Genomic DNA, 14817 nt, shown 5'->3' on the forward strand with positions numbered 1-14817 from the left:
TCCTTTAAAATTTATGAAGTGACCAATTGACCGGTCACTCTTGAAGGACACACAGCTTGGCTCAGGTCCAGGTCCAGGTCCAGGTCCAGGTCCAGCAGAGTCTGGTCTCTGCTGCTCTGGCCTTGAACACAACACACACAGAGCTTTGAGTGTGAATAATGATGGTGCAGTGATCTGAGTGCTGAGCTCTGACATGGAGAAGAGTCATGGACAGTTAGAGATCCTTATCTCACCTCTGAGCTCTGGTCTGGCTGCCATGTTCCCCACACAGACTGGTTTTAGAGGGAGGGGCTCCCTCCTCTCTGTCCTCACACTGATTCATGCTGCTGAACTCACATCCACATCAGCTCACACACACTTTGATCTGGAGAGGAAACACAAATCCTTCATCTGCACATCAACTGAAATCCTCCTTTCCATCATTTCTCCTGTAAGAAGATCAGCTGCTCCTCCAGTGATTGGCTGTTACTTTCTGTTTCATATCAGTGTCAGCTGAATGCAGTCAGACAGCAGTGAGGCAGAGGAAGCTGCCATCAGCTGCTGGACTTCTACTATCAGGCCACTAGATGGCGTCATGAAGCTGCAGTGAAGTGCAGATTTACCTTCACCGACACACAGAGGGGCTGAGATGGACTGATGTGGTCTGACAGAACCTCTCCGTCTACAGAGTCCCTGTAGAAAAGGACTCGATGCAACAAGCTACAGCTGAGTATTTCACAGCTGAGATTAACACGACATCATTTCCCCATCATTGGAAACAAACACATAATTTATAAAAACATTATTTAGATAAAAAAGAAACAATATTGAGCTCCAAGGACTCTAATTCTAGGCCTTAATCCCAGCTTCAGATGGAGACAGTGTGCAGCTGGTTCTCTTCTAATGAATGAATTCAAATGAAGTGCTGAGCTAATGGACCCAACAGTCTTTTAGTCGGAGCACAGCAGCTCAGCTGAACATGCAAACACGTGACATTCATATACAGACATACAGTTCAACTTATCTGAAGAACAAGCAGCTGCACTGAAGTAAAAGTACCAATACAACAGTGTACAAATCCTCCAGTACAAGTAAAAGTCCTGCATTCAAAATCCTGCTTAAGTAAAAGTACACAAGTATTATTAGCTTCGTGTAGTTAAAGTATCAGCAGGAAAAGTCCTCATTCTGCAGTCAAATGTCCCCTGTGACTGTCAGTAAAGTACAAACACCAAGTATTGCTTCAGTTAATAGACAAAGCTCTTCAGCTGGTATCTTCACTTCCACATAACAGTCCAAGCGCTAATGTCACACACAGCCGCCCGACTCAGACTGAACCTGCAGGCATCAGCTGGAGGTGGTGGTGGAGTTACTCGCTGTGACCACTGGAGGTCCAAGGACCAACTTTTCTACACCTCCTTTTCTACTTCCTCCACTCCTTCTCTAGTTGTTGTTTTTTACAGTGAAGGCCGACTCAAATCTCACAAGGAAACATGCATTCAAAATGGCTAAACCCACTCCCCTTTCCGTGAACAGTGAGAACCGGCCAGTCATAAGATGTAGACGTGGCGGGAAGAAATGAGCCAAACTCTAGTAAACTCACTGACAAAGCAGAGGGAGATGGTGTCACCTCGTGTAATGTTTACAATGCAGATCACTGACATTAAGTCTGGAAACACGAGTCATTTACTGCTGGTGAACCTCGTCCACACGTGTGAAATGAAACAATGTTTGACTTTGATCCAAATCTCACCCTGTTATCATCCTAGTGATTATTTCGCAGATAAACCTAGTAACCAGCGCCCCTAAAAACAGAAAAAAGGACAATGAATGGCTCTGGAAAGGAAGGAACCCTCAGATCCGGCTCCCTAGAAAGAGCCGTAATTCCCATCACCGCTTTCAAACGTGTAAAACAACGACATCAGACTCACTCACATTGTTCCTGTGAATGTCCGTCAGATCTGCAGCTTGCAGGCGTCTTGTCCAAGTCTATCTGTAAAAAGAGAGACCTGCTCATTTGTATTATGGTGACTCCACCCATAAAGTATCTGCAGGCTGCTGTCTCAACATCATTACAAAAGGATGCAGTCTGACTGGTCTGATGGCTCAAACAGTCAGTTCACATGGTCGTACTACTCCATATCAGGCTCAGCAGGTGTTTAACCCTTACATACTGTTCATATTCTACACCTTCACAGTACGGACCTCCTACAAGTGTCTATACCACATCTGGAACCACAGTCTATTTAGAGACGAACCAACCATAAATGAGCAGATGGACTTAGTTTACAATATAAACACAATGGAGAGAATTACTTTTAAACTATGAACTCAAACTATCTTTGATCCCATGTGTCAACTATAAGGCCTGGTTTTGCACAGCAGTGATATAATGATGTTAAGGGCAAATCTTCCGGTTGTGCAGAATCATTACTGCACAACTGGAAGCCGGCTGTGATGCGTTGATGTGAATGTGTACGTATGGATACGCACATGTGTGTGTATACGTATACTGTGTGTGTGTGTGTGTGTGTACATTTAATTTAATTTCCAAAAACACCAAAGTTGCATTAAAAGTATGATTTGTAGTTGAAATACAGTCAACAATGCATGATGATGATTAAACTTAATTTCCTCCCAATATAAAATCAATACTTGGACATTTGAACAGTTATATTACTCCTTAGTTGTTACTTGAGGTTACCAAGCATTTACCTGCAAGGGCCTCCGACTATAGAAGGACTGGCAAGATATTCCTGAGCATTTCTGGCCATCCGTCGGCCATTTTGGTTTTGAGCCATTTTTGTTGCATTTACAACGGCTGGCCAGAGGGCAGCGGTGTTTGGGATGACACACTAGCGTCCACTGTGGTGGCTGATGTGCAACTAAACCATCAAAACCCATGCATATCCAAGAAAACGGCTCTTGAATAGCGGTCCACTGTAGTGACCACTATGCTGAAGGACAGCTGAGACCTGGACTGGGTCTTCAGTGAAACCAGGTCAGTCTCAGTGTTGGAAGGTTTCTGTATCTGAGCTCTTAACACTTCATCCACGCTGTAACTTCAGAGCATTAAGAGTTAAAAGATAAAGCTCAGCCAAGTTGATCCAAGCTGTCAGACCAGTTCAGGCACTCGCTGCATTCCTCACTGATGACGGAGCTCAGACCACAATCAGACTGCTGTCGGTTCTACTTGAGAAACATTAACGATGTTACGTGGAAATCTTTCTAAAATCACTGTTCTTTAACTCGGAGAGAAATTCTACAGCATGTTTCAAACAGCCAATCAGCATCAAGAAACATCTCTACTGTACAGTTTAACAGCGTTACATCACAATGTGATCAAAGTGTTCATCAGACATTTACAGATTCCTCTGGTCGGATTCTCACCTGCTGAACTCACTTCAGGTCAACGTAGAGACACTTTCCACCTTCACGTGTGGAGGAAACACTCGTCCGTCCTGGTGTCTGTGTGCTGGCCTGACCTGAGGACGCCGTCACACCCTCATAACTTCAGAGTCAAAGTCTAAAACACATCCGTGTGACATCAAAACCAGTCTAACCTGTGGCAGAAACCCAGTCAGCGTCAGAGAAATCACACATCAGAGGGTGGAGTTCTACTACCTGTCCACTAGGTGGTGCTAACTAAGTTCTTTATACTACATGTACTTTACTGCAGTACTTTACACCATGTGACATTCATGCACAGACATACAGTTCAACTTATCTGAAGAACAAGAAGCTGCACTGAAGTAAAAGTACCAATACAACAGTGTACAAACCCTCCAGTACAAGTAAAAGTCCTGCATTCAAAATCCTGCTTCAGTAAAAGTACACAAGTATTATCAGCTTCATGTAGTTAAAGTATCAGCAGGAAAAGTCCTCATTCTGCAGTCAAATGTCCCCTGTGACTGTCAGTAAAGTACAAGTACCTCCAAACTACTTCAGTACAGTTCGTGAGTAAATGTACTTTCTACCACTGTTGAACACACGATCCTGAACACAGATCTCTGAATATTGATCTAGACATGTCCTGAGAGAAATAAAGTGCCGGTAAAACGCTGACAGATGAATAGAAACGAGTCTCTTTCACGCTTTGTGATTATTTGGCCAGAGATTTCTCCATCTACCTTTTATATGGTTTATGATCTCTCCCTCACTGCAGATTAGACAACATACTGTCGTTCAGTGCGAGTTCACATTGTCAGGCGAACAGGGGAGCTTCCCAGCATGCAGCAGGAGAAACAGCCTCGTGCATTTAACTGTAATTTGATGTGTGTTGCTGCATTGTTGCTGCTCTGACTGCGTTTTGCTCCTGCAACGTGCTGCACAAGTCGTGTGTCTTTAATCAGCACGATGCGACTCTTCCAACGTGTTTGAAAGAACTTCCTGTCATTCATCAGATCAGCTCAGACACAATCAGATCTGCTGCTGAACACAGATGATTATTCTTTCTAATGCTCGGACGGATTATATTTAGAGTCAGGTCACAGCTTTAGTTCAGATTGTAGTTGCAGATGGACAGTCGTTTGTTTGGGTGCAGCTGTCGGAGCAGCGAGATGGAGAATAAGATCAGTTATCTGAACAGTGAAACGACTGTAAATACTCAACAGGTCGACGCTGAGGATCGTACACATTTAAACAGGAAATAAAAATAGAAACAGCACGCGTGAAAAAATAAAGATGCATGAAAACCAAATCTAGACAAGCTTTATTCTTGTTGATTGCACCGCTGATTAATTCAAAAGCACTAAGTGGTGTTACTTCCTGTTTGTTTAAATCAAATGCAAATAAAAGGCTCAAAATGAGCTGTTCTCATTCTGTACTGCAACATCTCAGACGAACCTCTGCAGCTCTTTTACATGTAAGACAGATTTTATTCTGCAGTTTGCCAGTGGGAGTAAAAGTGAAGGATTTGTCCTTTTATGTTTCACTTTAGTCCAAAATTGTCGTATGTGCTGTGTAGTGGTATGCCTCAGTCTCCCTCAGCCACTGCCACTCCGACTCCCTCGGCTCCCACAACCCTCTCCATCTCCATTCCCCACTGCCCTTTACAATAACTGCCCTTTTTATCACAGTTTGTCTCTGAGTCTGCTTCTGGGTACAAATCTGCAAATCCTAACGGAAACACTTTCAACACAACTGCTTCACAGTGATTCTGTGCTTCAGAAAGCTTCGTTTCCCCCATAACTACTCAGAACCGCTGTGTTCCTCTTGACGTCGACCTTCAAAGGTTTGTCTTGTTTTCAGAGAGTGAGATCAGTGTAGTGTTTAGATGAGTGATAACAATGTTGGAGTGTTAACAGTCTGATTACTCTAACCTTGTTGTCCATGCAGCCTCCAACTCGCCTTCCTCTTCATCAGTGGGATGATGCTGCCCTCTGCTGGACTGGAAGAATTCAACAATCTGAACATTTTCATAAAGGTGTAGGCCGCACAAAACCTTTAAGGGCACATTCACTAAATGTAAAGAGAGCAGGTTTGTCAGGCTGTGATACACTATATGGCCAAAAGTATGTGGACAGTTGACAGAGTAACATGTGACTGTGACATCATGTCCACTCTTCTGGTTTCAGTCTTTCCAGCAGATGTTGAACCTGCTGCAGGGATTCGCTCCCATTCAGACTCCAGAGCATCAGTGAGGTCCAGCACTGATGTCGGTGATCAGGTCTGGATCACAGTCGGCGTTCCAGTTCATCCCAAAGGTACGGTGGCCCTGAAGTGCAAAACAACATTACAAAGTGTGAAACACTTTTACAAAGCTCGAGACAAATTTACATTTTGGAAAACAAATTAACAAGATGCAAAACACTTTTACCAGTCCCGAAACAAATTTACAATGACAGACTCTTCATGGGTAGGGAATGTACCATACACCGGAATTGACGCGGTAAATTCGTGTTGTGGTTGTGGAGTTAATGGCGTAAATAAAGTTTATGGTGACCGAACATGGACTGCGGCCGAGGATGTTTTGCCCGTTTTGTGGCAAACACATGAGCAGCTTAACACGGTTTTGCTTTACGTGTGGTCGGTGTTTGGAGTTTCTAAGGGGACGGACCAGATGGAAACACAGAGGACGCGTCTCGACAGCCGGACAGTGCTAAGCAAAGTAAGTTGTTATTTGTTATTTTTTTAGTGTAGCAAAACGCTAGCTATCTGAGGCCATGTGAATAAAAATCAGTAATGCTAATAATGATTTTTTGAGCGGCTTATAACTTTCTGTTTTGAAACGGAAGTCTGTCCATTTCAGCAGAACAGCCATGCCCATCATACAAACAGTTCATGGAGTACAGAAGCTCGAAGTCAAAAGAACGGCATTCTTTTAACTTTGGACCAAAAGGAAGATTTAAGCCTAAAGAAAGAAAACACATCCAGGTAAGTTGTACTGACCGTCCTATACAATTTTGCAATGCTCTATATGTATTTGTGTGTATGTGTGTATTTATTTTACCTATGTATACATTCATTATATATCTTTGTTATTTTACTAGATAAATGTAGGACTGATGGTGCCACATGAAACTGATGGAGCCGATTTAAAACCTCTACGAGGGAAAACACTCCCGTTATTTGCAGACCCGGAGGTAGCAGCACCTGATCTACTGAAACAAGCTGCACACAAAATGAGAACATTTAACAAGGACGTGCATGAAGGACCTCACGTCCTTTTGTGTCCAGACTGCTCAGAGGTGATCCATGTGCCTGGGTCAGAAAGGCCATTCAAATTGGCAGAATATAAAAAGGAAACAGGAAAGGCATATTCCAGGATCCCTTTTTTCATTTGCCTAGAAAAACACTATAAAAGAGGTCAGTGGATCTCATGATTCAATATTTTTGACATATTTTGATCCTCTGCTGGAGGAGAGATAAGGTTTGTTTGATTTATTTTTTCAGTGGATGATACCTCAGACTCTGATTCTGAAACTGTCATCACAACAAGGAGCACAGCTGAATTCAATCGAGCTGACACTTTGGTACATCAGTTATTTCTATTTTTTTTTTTAAATATTTATGTATGTTTGTATTTATTTATTAGATGTGCATTTTACACATAAAATCTTTGTCCTGGTCAATAATTTAGTGGAAAAAGGTTTGTTTTGATTATTTTGCAGTAACTATTATACAGTAACACAGGAAACCAATCAGCATTGATATATGCTGTATGTGGTAATGGAACAATAATGGAAGCTGTTGAAAATTGTTGATCATTTTATCCGTTTCTCAGGTTTTTGACCCACAAAATCGAAGTACTCCCAAACTCAAACTGGAAGATGAAAGGTAGGTGTTGCACACTTGTACACAAAGGAACTTTCAGGCGTGCATGGGCTGAAATGATTTCTTTACTTCTTGACTGGAAATAATAATAATAACCCATATCTTATTGGGCTACAGTGCTTTCACTACCGGGTAAAGGGCAATTTAACATTTGTTTTCATTTAAATCACAAAATTGTGATAAAACTACTAGCAGATATTTCACGACTTATTCACATACACATTATACATTTATATTGCTGTTTTGAAGATGTTTTACCACTTTTGTTCACCTGGAAATACAGCAAGACCGCACATAAGCTCAACGTAAGCTCAACGTAAGCTCAACGTTGCTACATGCTATCGGCTGTTTCTGTAACTGACTGAGGTGCCCCCTCGCTCCCTACCTGAAGGACCCACAGCTGCTTGTGTGAGCTTTGCCGTTCACCTCTGCGAGAGCTTATTGGTGTGTCCTAAAAACATAACAATAAGCTCTTGCAGGTGAATAAACACAAATGACAAATTTAACCAAACCGTTAAAAAAACATGTGAGAATGAAGTTGGGGATGTAATGACAGACAGTGTTTTTTCTAGTGGTAATCAACCAATAGGAATCTTGGCTGTGTCTTGGTGTATACATAATGTTTACATGATTTGACTGTAGGCCTGAAGGACACCTGCTGGTTTTAAGATGTCTGAAACACCCACTCTAGCCCAGAACACCTTGGCCACTAGAAAAGACCCATTGTCTCTCATTTCATCCGTTTGACTGGCTGACAAAGGCCAGATGCCAAATTGCATGAGAGTGCTTTTAAATAATCTGTCTTTAAGTTGTTGATGTGATCAGAGAATTCGCTCTGATGAACTTGAAACAGAAAATACCATATGGTTAATGTGATTTATAACAAAATCATCTTTTTTTATAAATCTTTCTGTTCCCTCTACTGCTGCCTTTTACTCAAAACTAGATTACAGCCTTTATCATGGAGCTAATCATTTTTTATGTTTTATCATGTTTCAGAGATGCACCAGGACATTCATCAACAATTCGGCCAGGACAGGTAATAAGGCAGACTGGCACCATGACGTTTCTTGCTTTCAGTGTTGTTGTTTCAGACATTTTAATCTTTTTTTCTTCCAGATAGTAATATCTGATGCTGAGGATCTGGATCCACCTGAAAAAAATCCAGAAAAAACTTCTTGCTACAGGTAAATAAAAAAAAATCACAATGACTGACATAATTTATATGTATTTAACTGATTACATGGGGAGGACACTTTTGTTTGGAAGATGTTTTAACATGGAAATTGAATTAATAATAATAATATAATTTCTCAACAGTAAATACACAGACCTATATTCACCAAATGTTGAGCAAGAGGATGAAGAGCTGGTTGCTGTCAATGTGAAGAATTTCCAACACACAGCAATGTAATATGACAGCTTCTGACTATAGCACTCCTGTTTTTTCACTGTGCAAGAGTTCTGGTATATCTGGAACATCCACAAATGAAGTCACTTTTTGTCATTACAGGGAGGAGACGGACATTACATTACCTGACATCATAGCAAACCTGTCGCTTCCTATTGATCATAAGAGAGTCTGCCGGTTCAACATCTCAAGGGCTCATGTTTGGGATGGGGCAGTCAGAGGTTTCAAGCGTGCAACATATTCTGAAACCTGTGACATGCTGGTCAGATTTACTGATGATACTGGTGTTCTGGAAGAGGGAACTGACACTGGTGGTCCAAGACCAGAGGTTTTAACTCTACTAATGAAACACCTAAAAGACCAGAAGGGCATCGATTCTTGGTCTACAGTGCAAATGCTATGCATACATCTAGTTAACAACAGATGGTGTAACCCTGGTCACGTTACCATCAAGCAGAGTATCTGTAGCCCGGACATTGAACTGTTAGCTGTGGGACTCCGGCCATATTATCTGCCACGTAAATTCCCACATGCCATTGTTGTGGCTGTTTACATCCCCCCCTCTGCTAACCCGGCATTGGCATGCAACGCCATTCACACCGCCATAGCACAACTCCAGACTCATCACCCGAGTGCACTCATATTAATCTCGGGTGACATCAACCAAGTCAGTGTTTCAACAACACTGAATAATTTCACCCAGTATGTGAGTTTCCTACTAGAGAGGAGAGGACACTGGACCTGCTGTATGCTAACGTTAAGGACGCATACAGCTCTTCCCCCTCCCCCTCTTAGGTAGGTCAGACCACAACCTGGTTCACCTCAAACCCTGCTATGTGCCTCTGGTTAAAAGGCAGCCTCCGACCACAAGGACAGTGAGGAGATGGTCAGGAGAGGCCTACAAGACACTGCAGGAAAGTTTTGAGGTGACAAACTGGGACGCACTCTATGGGCCTTATGGAGAGGACATTGACGGGCTCACTGAGTGCATCATCACATTAACTTCTGTGTGGACTGCAATGTCCCAACTAAGATGGTCCATTGTTATCCAAATAACAAACCGTAGGTAACAAAGGACATCCAGGACATCCTGAATGCCAAGAGGAGGGCCTTTACTGATGGTAATAGGGAGGAGGTGAGGGCAATCCAGGCCGACCTGAAGGTGAAGATCAGGGAGGCCAAGGAGAAGTACAGGAGGAAGCTGGAGTGGAAACTCCAGCAGAACAGCATGAGAGAGGTCTGGAGCGGCATGAAGACCATCACTGGCTTCAGACCGACTGGCAGCAGAGGAGTTGAAGGCAGCTTGGAAAGGGCCAACAAACTTAATCTGTTCTTTAACAGATTCGACACACCAGCTCCTGCTCATCCCCCCTCTAACTCGGCTGCTGTCGGCCCTCAAGCTCCTCTGGGTACTCTGCTCCCCCTCCCCATCAGAATAACGGCCCTCTTCAGACTAATGACTCCCCCCTCCCCCACCTGTAACCTCTGCTGTGTGCCTGACTGCTGACCAGGTGAGAGGACAGCTGATGAATCTCCACTCAAACAAGGCTGTAGGCCCTGATGGAGTTAGCCCCGGGGTGCTAAAAGCCTGTGCCCCCCAGCTATGTGGAGTCCTTCAACATGTCTTGAGCCTGAGCCTGAGTCTTCAAAGGGTCCCTGTTCCTTGGAAGACATCTTGCCTCGTTCCTGTGCCAAAGACGCCTCGTCCCAGTGGCTCCAAGGACTACAGACCGGTGGTACTGACCTCCCACATAATGAAGACCCTGGAGAGACTAGTGCTGGAACAGCTGCGGCCCATGGTCAGACCCCTCCTGTACCCCCTTCAGTTCGCCTACCAGCCCCGGCTGGCAGTTGAGGACGCCATCATCTTCCTGCTGAACCGCATCTACACCCACCTGGACAGGCCGGCAAGCACAGTGAGGATCATGTTTTTTGACTTCTCCAGTGCTTTCAACACCATCCGGCCTGCCCTGCTGGGGGAGAAGCTGGCAGTGATGCAGGTGGATGCCCCCCTTGTGTCCTGGTTTGTGGACTACCTGACTGTGGTGGGATGTATCAGCGGTGGAGATGAGTCTGAGTACAGGGCTGTGGTGGGGAACTTTGTCTCATGGTGTGTGCAGAACCATCTGCAGCTCAATGCGACAAAGTCTAAGGAGCTAGTTATGGATCTACGGAGGGCCAAGGCACCAGTGACCCCGGTTTCCATCCAGGGGGTCAGTGTCGACATTGTGGAGGATTACAAGTACCTGGGAGTACACTTAGACAATGAACTCGACTGGGCCAAGAACACTCAGGCTGTTTACAGGAAGGGCCAGAGCTGCCTCTGTTTTCTGAGGAGGCTGAGGTCCTTCAACATCTGCCGGACAATGCTGAGGATGTTTTATGAGTCTGTGGTGGCCAGTGCTATCCTGTATGCTGTTGCATGCTGGGGCAACAGGTTGAGGGTAGCGGATGCTAACAGACTCAACAGACTGATCTGTAAGGCCGGTGACATTGTGGGGTGGAGCTGGACTCTCTGGTGGTGGTGTCAGAGAGGAGGATGCTGGCCAAACTACATGCCATCTTGGACAGTGTCTCCCACCCGCTCCATGACGTGCTGGTCAAGCAAAGGAGGACCTTCAGCGGAAGACTCATCCCCCCACAATGGCCAAATGGACAAATGGCCAAATGGACAAATAATTGGCCAAATTGTGAATGAAGGCTGGGACTGGATGGTCAAAACACAAGATTATGAATCTGACCAGACATTCGATGCCAACAGCTTTTAAGAATAGGAAGCGAAACAGCATGGAGGCCTGACACCCGGGCAGCGACTTCTCTTCACTTCTACTGGAAAGTGAAACTTGAAACTTGTTTGAGAGTCGGCTGCCCGGCCTTGTAAGTATTGAGTGTGTAAAAAACACAAACCCAGTAAAACAGAAGGGTCAGGATAGTCAGGGTATCTCCACCTGGAAAGACTTTGGAGTTAATGAGCTGAAACACCAGTGTGGTCCATTAAAACACATCGGCTTCATCGCACAGGGATGATACACTGTGGGTGTCTGTCTGTCCGTTGGCCTGTCCTCTCCTGACGTTTCACGCTGTAAATTCAAAACTATGCAAATGCTGAGAGGGAGCCTCGCTGCTCGGCTTTAAGCGGCAGCTTTAATGTCTGGATGTGACGATTCTGCCGACCTGCTTCAAGGCTTTTATTTAACTTTCTGAACAATACGATCCTGGTGAGCGCTCCCAGCTGCCTTTAGGCCAGTGAGTTCATTTCTTTCCAGATGTTTTCTGTCTTTATGATTGGAAACTGAATATTTTGGGGTTTTGGACTCATTTCATCCATTTAATATGGTGCTTTTGATTATCAGCAATTGATTCGTGTTGATGGTTTAGTTTGTGAAATGTCAGAAATCAGTGAAAACTCACTCACACAGATTCAGTTTCTTGTCATAAAAGACTTCAGAGAACATTTTTCCTTCATCGATCGATGAAACAGTTTCTACTTTCCTTTAAAGAACAATAAGTTTGATGTTTATGTGAAGCTCATTCAGAACTTCAGCTAGATTCTCCTGAATTTAAAAAGCTTTTCTGCTCTGGTTAACAAACTGTCTGAACTGGAAGATAAACGGAAAAGAAAACAAACTGCAGCTTTATTGAAAAAATTGAAGTTATTTTTACTTTAATTTGATATTTTTATATATTTCTTTGGAGTGACAGTAAAAATAATTCTGTTGCAGAAACAGTCGCTGTGTTTTTAGTCATTTCTAAACCAGACTGAGCTCTAATTTCATGATCAAATAAACCAAACAGACTGAGAGCTGCTGGACGTATATTTTAAACACATTTAAATAACTGCAGGAAAATATCAAGTGATGATAATAATAATAATAAAACTTTATTCATGGAGCACTTATCAAAACAAGTACAAACAACAAGAGAAATATAAAGAAATAAAATACATAAAATACACAAAAGCAATAAAATAAACAGTTCAGGTAAAATCAGGATCTGCTTTCAGATAAAAATGTGTTTTGAGACAAGACTTAAACGAAGACACTGACTCAGACAGCCTGATGTCTTCGGGCAGGTTGTTCCAGAGCCTCGGGGCCCTGATGGCAAAAGCTCTGTCCCCCTTAGTTTCCATCTTGGACTCAGGAACAGACAGGAGACCCCTGCCCGAAGATCTCAGACTACGTGAAGGTTCATAAGGGATTACAAGGTCTAAAATATAGTCTGGAGCCATGAAGAGCCTTAAAAGTAATCAACAAGATCTTAAAATCAATCCTGAAACCAAAAGGGAGCCGATGTAAAGAGGCTGAACCAGGTGTGATGTGGTCGCACCTGGTCCTGGTTCACAGCCGAGCAGCTGAGTTCTGTACAGTCTGCAGTCTGTCAGAGTTTTTAGATTAAGACGAGTGAACAGGCTGTTACAGTAATCGAGGCGTGAGGAGATAAAAGCACGCACAACAGTTTCTGCATCACTAAGTGATAGTGACATGAAGTATGTATCTTCCTCCCTCATGTCTTTTTGTTTTGTGCCTTACATCTGAAAATGATTCTGCTGTGTAGAAAAATAGACTTTAGGTTTGTTTAGATACATTAAACTCTTTCGTGCTCATTTTCTTTTAACACGTGCAGCAATTAAGTATCAAACTTAAAGGACCAAACGTACAATTTTAGTTAAGAAATCTGCGTTAATAATCTACATGTGAAGAAGAAGATGTTTTACTTTAGTAAAAGTAATAATACCACAGTGTATTATCGGCCTCATGTAGTCAAAGTATCAGTAATAAAAGTACAAAAGTGTATTCATTATGCAAATTGGCCCATTTCAGAATAATGTATTTTATTTTTGGATTTCTTGTCGAGCTTTATTAAGTAACAAACATTTAGCAGGAGGCACAGACAGCTCCCATTCATTTCCATTTTAAAGCAAACTTTATGAACATAATGCCAGGGAGGAGACAGAATCTAAATAAAGTAGTACTGTTAGAAGGTTAATACCAAACTGAAGGTTTAACTCCATATAACATCTGAAACCTTTGAATCATTAAAAGTAGAGGTTTCTGTCTTTGAAAGAGTTTATATTGCTGTTCCAAACTTCACCGACAGTTCAGTGATTTCTGCAGACTCACTAGAACTTAAACTTTATTGTTCTCTGGATGAAAACGTTGGTCCTGAGCTGGAAGCTGAGTCACTGTAGGAACAAATCTCCCCTGTGAAACCAAATTACAGAAATAAATACTAGACGTTTCCAGAGAGAAGATTAATGGTCATATTCAACAATCTTTTCTTCTTCATGAGCTTCAGGAATGAAAGGAAAGTGAAAATAATTGACCAAATATAATAACAGTCTTTAGGATCAGCTCATTTTTCATGATGATGCCAAATGTGACTTCTTCCTTTTTAAATGTCTTTAATCCAAGAAAACAACCGTGAGCATGAAAATGTTGGGCTTTATTTCCAGCTGTTAGATGGAGAAGCTTTGAAAATCATTTTGAGTTCATTGATGAATTTATGACAATAACCTGAAAGATTTCTGTAGCTGTGATCCTGTACAGACTCAACTGATGTGTTTCTCTAACAGGAGGAGACTCTCCCTCCTACAGAGAACACAGAGACACTGAGGAACCAGGCCAGGACCAGAACCCAAAGCCAGGATAAAGAGGTTCAGTGAATGTGGTGTTGAAGGTGTGGAGGTGGATCAGTGTGTCAGAGGAGACTCTGTAGAAGGACAGAGTGCCAGCAGGACAGTCCACATACACTGCTACTCTGTGAGAGACAGAGGAGGAGGAGGAGGAGGAGGAGGAGGAGGAGGAGATGAATGATCCTCTGTTATTGTGACAGACAGAGTAACGACCACCATCATCACCACACTCCAGATTCCAGGACTGATCATTCCCTCCAAACAAACAGTCTTCTCCGTCTCCTGTCCTGCTGATTCCTCTGTAACTCACTGATATATCAACTCTTCCTCTCCACTCGACCTCCCAGTAACAGCGACCAGTCAGACCATTTCTACACAGCAGCTGAGGCCAGCAGTCATCAAACCTGTCTGGATGATCAGGATATGGCTGATCCTCCTCCACTTGTGTCGCCTTCCTGTTGTCGTCAGACAGTTTGATCTTTCTGTTTACTGTGTTTGTGTCGAGTGTGAGTTCACAGGAATC

General features: G+C 43.1%; 1 protein-coding gene and 2 long non-coding RNA genes across 4 annotated transcripts in view; 1 reads left to right on the forward strand and 2 right to left on the reverse strand.

Annotated features, from left to right (window-relative positions):
• Positions 1-14817, reverse strand: part of LOC122871887 (NACHT, LRR and PYD domains-containing protein 12-like) — a 93062-nt gene that overhangs the window by 12670 nt on the left and 65575 nt on the right. The window contains exon 11 of one of the 2 annotated variants that reach the window (XM_044187425.1): positions 13481-14816. The exons of the other annotated variant lie outside the window; for it this stretch is intronic. Coding sequence (XP_044043360.1) covers positions 14251-14816 — 566 coding nt within the window. The 3' untranslated portion in view covers positions 13481-14250. Of the gene's footprint in view, positions 1-13480; position 14817 lie in introns of those variants that run through there. 2 annotated transcript variants of the gene reach the window in all.
• Positions 312-3468, reverse strand: LOC122872024. Its single transcript, XR_006376987.1, has 3 exons — positions 3367-3468; positions 1912-1969; positions 312-364 (listed from the first exon to the last, which is right to left on the reverse strand). It is a non-coding gene; the product is annotated as an uncharacterized LOC122872024 (long non-coding RNA).
• On the forward strand, positions 6406-8605 carry LOC122872021. Its single transcript, XR_006376983.1, has 6 exons — positions 6406-6560; positions 6871-6950; positions 7202-7254; positions 8251-8290; positions 8371-8438; positions 8572-8605. It is a non-coding gene; the product is annotated as an uncharacterized LOC122872021 (long non-coding RNA).

This window comes from Siniperca chuatsi, linkage group LG24 (assembly GCF_020085105.1).
Source record: "Siniperca chuatsi isolate FFG_IHB_CAS linkage group LG24, ASM2008510v1, whole genome shotgun sequence".
NCBI lineage: Eukaryota > Metazoa > Chordata > Actinopteri > Centrarchiformes > Sinipercidae > Siniperca > Siniperca chuatsi.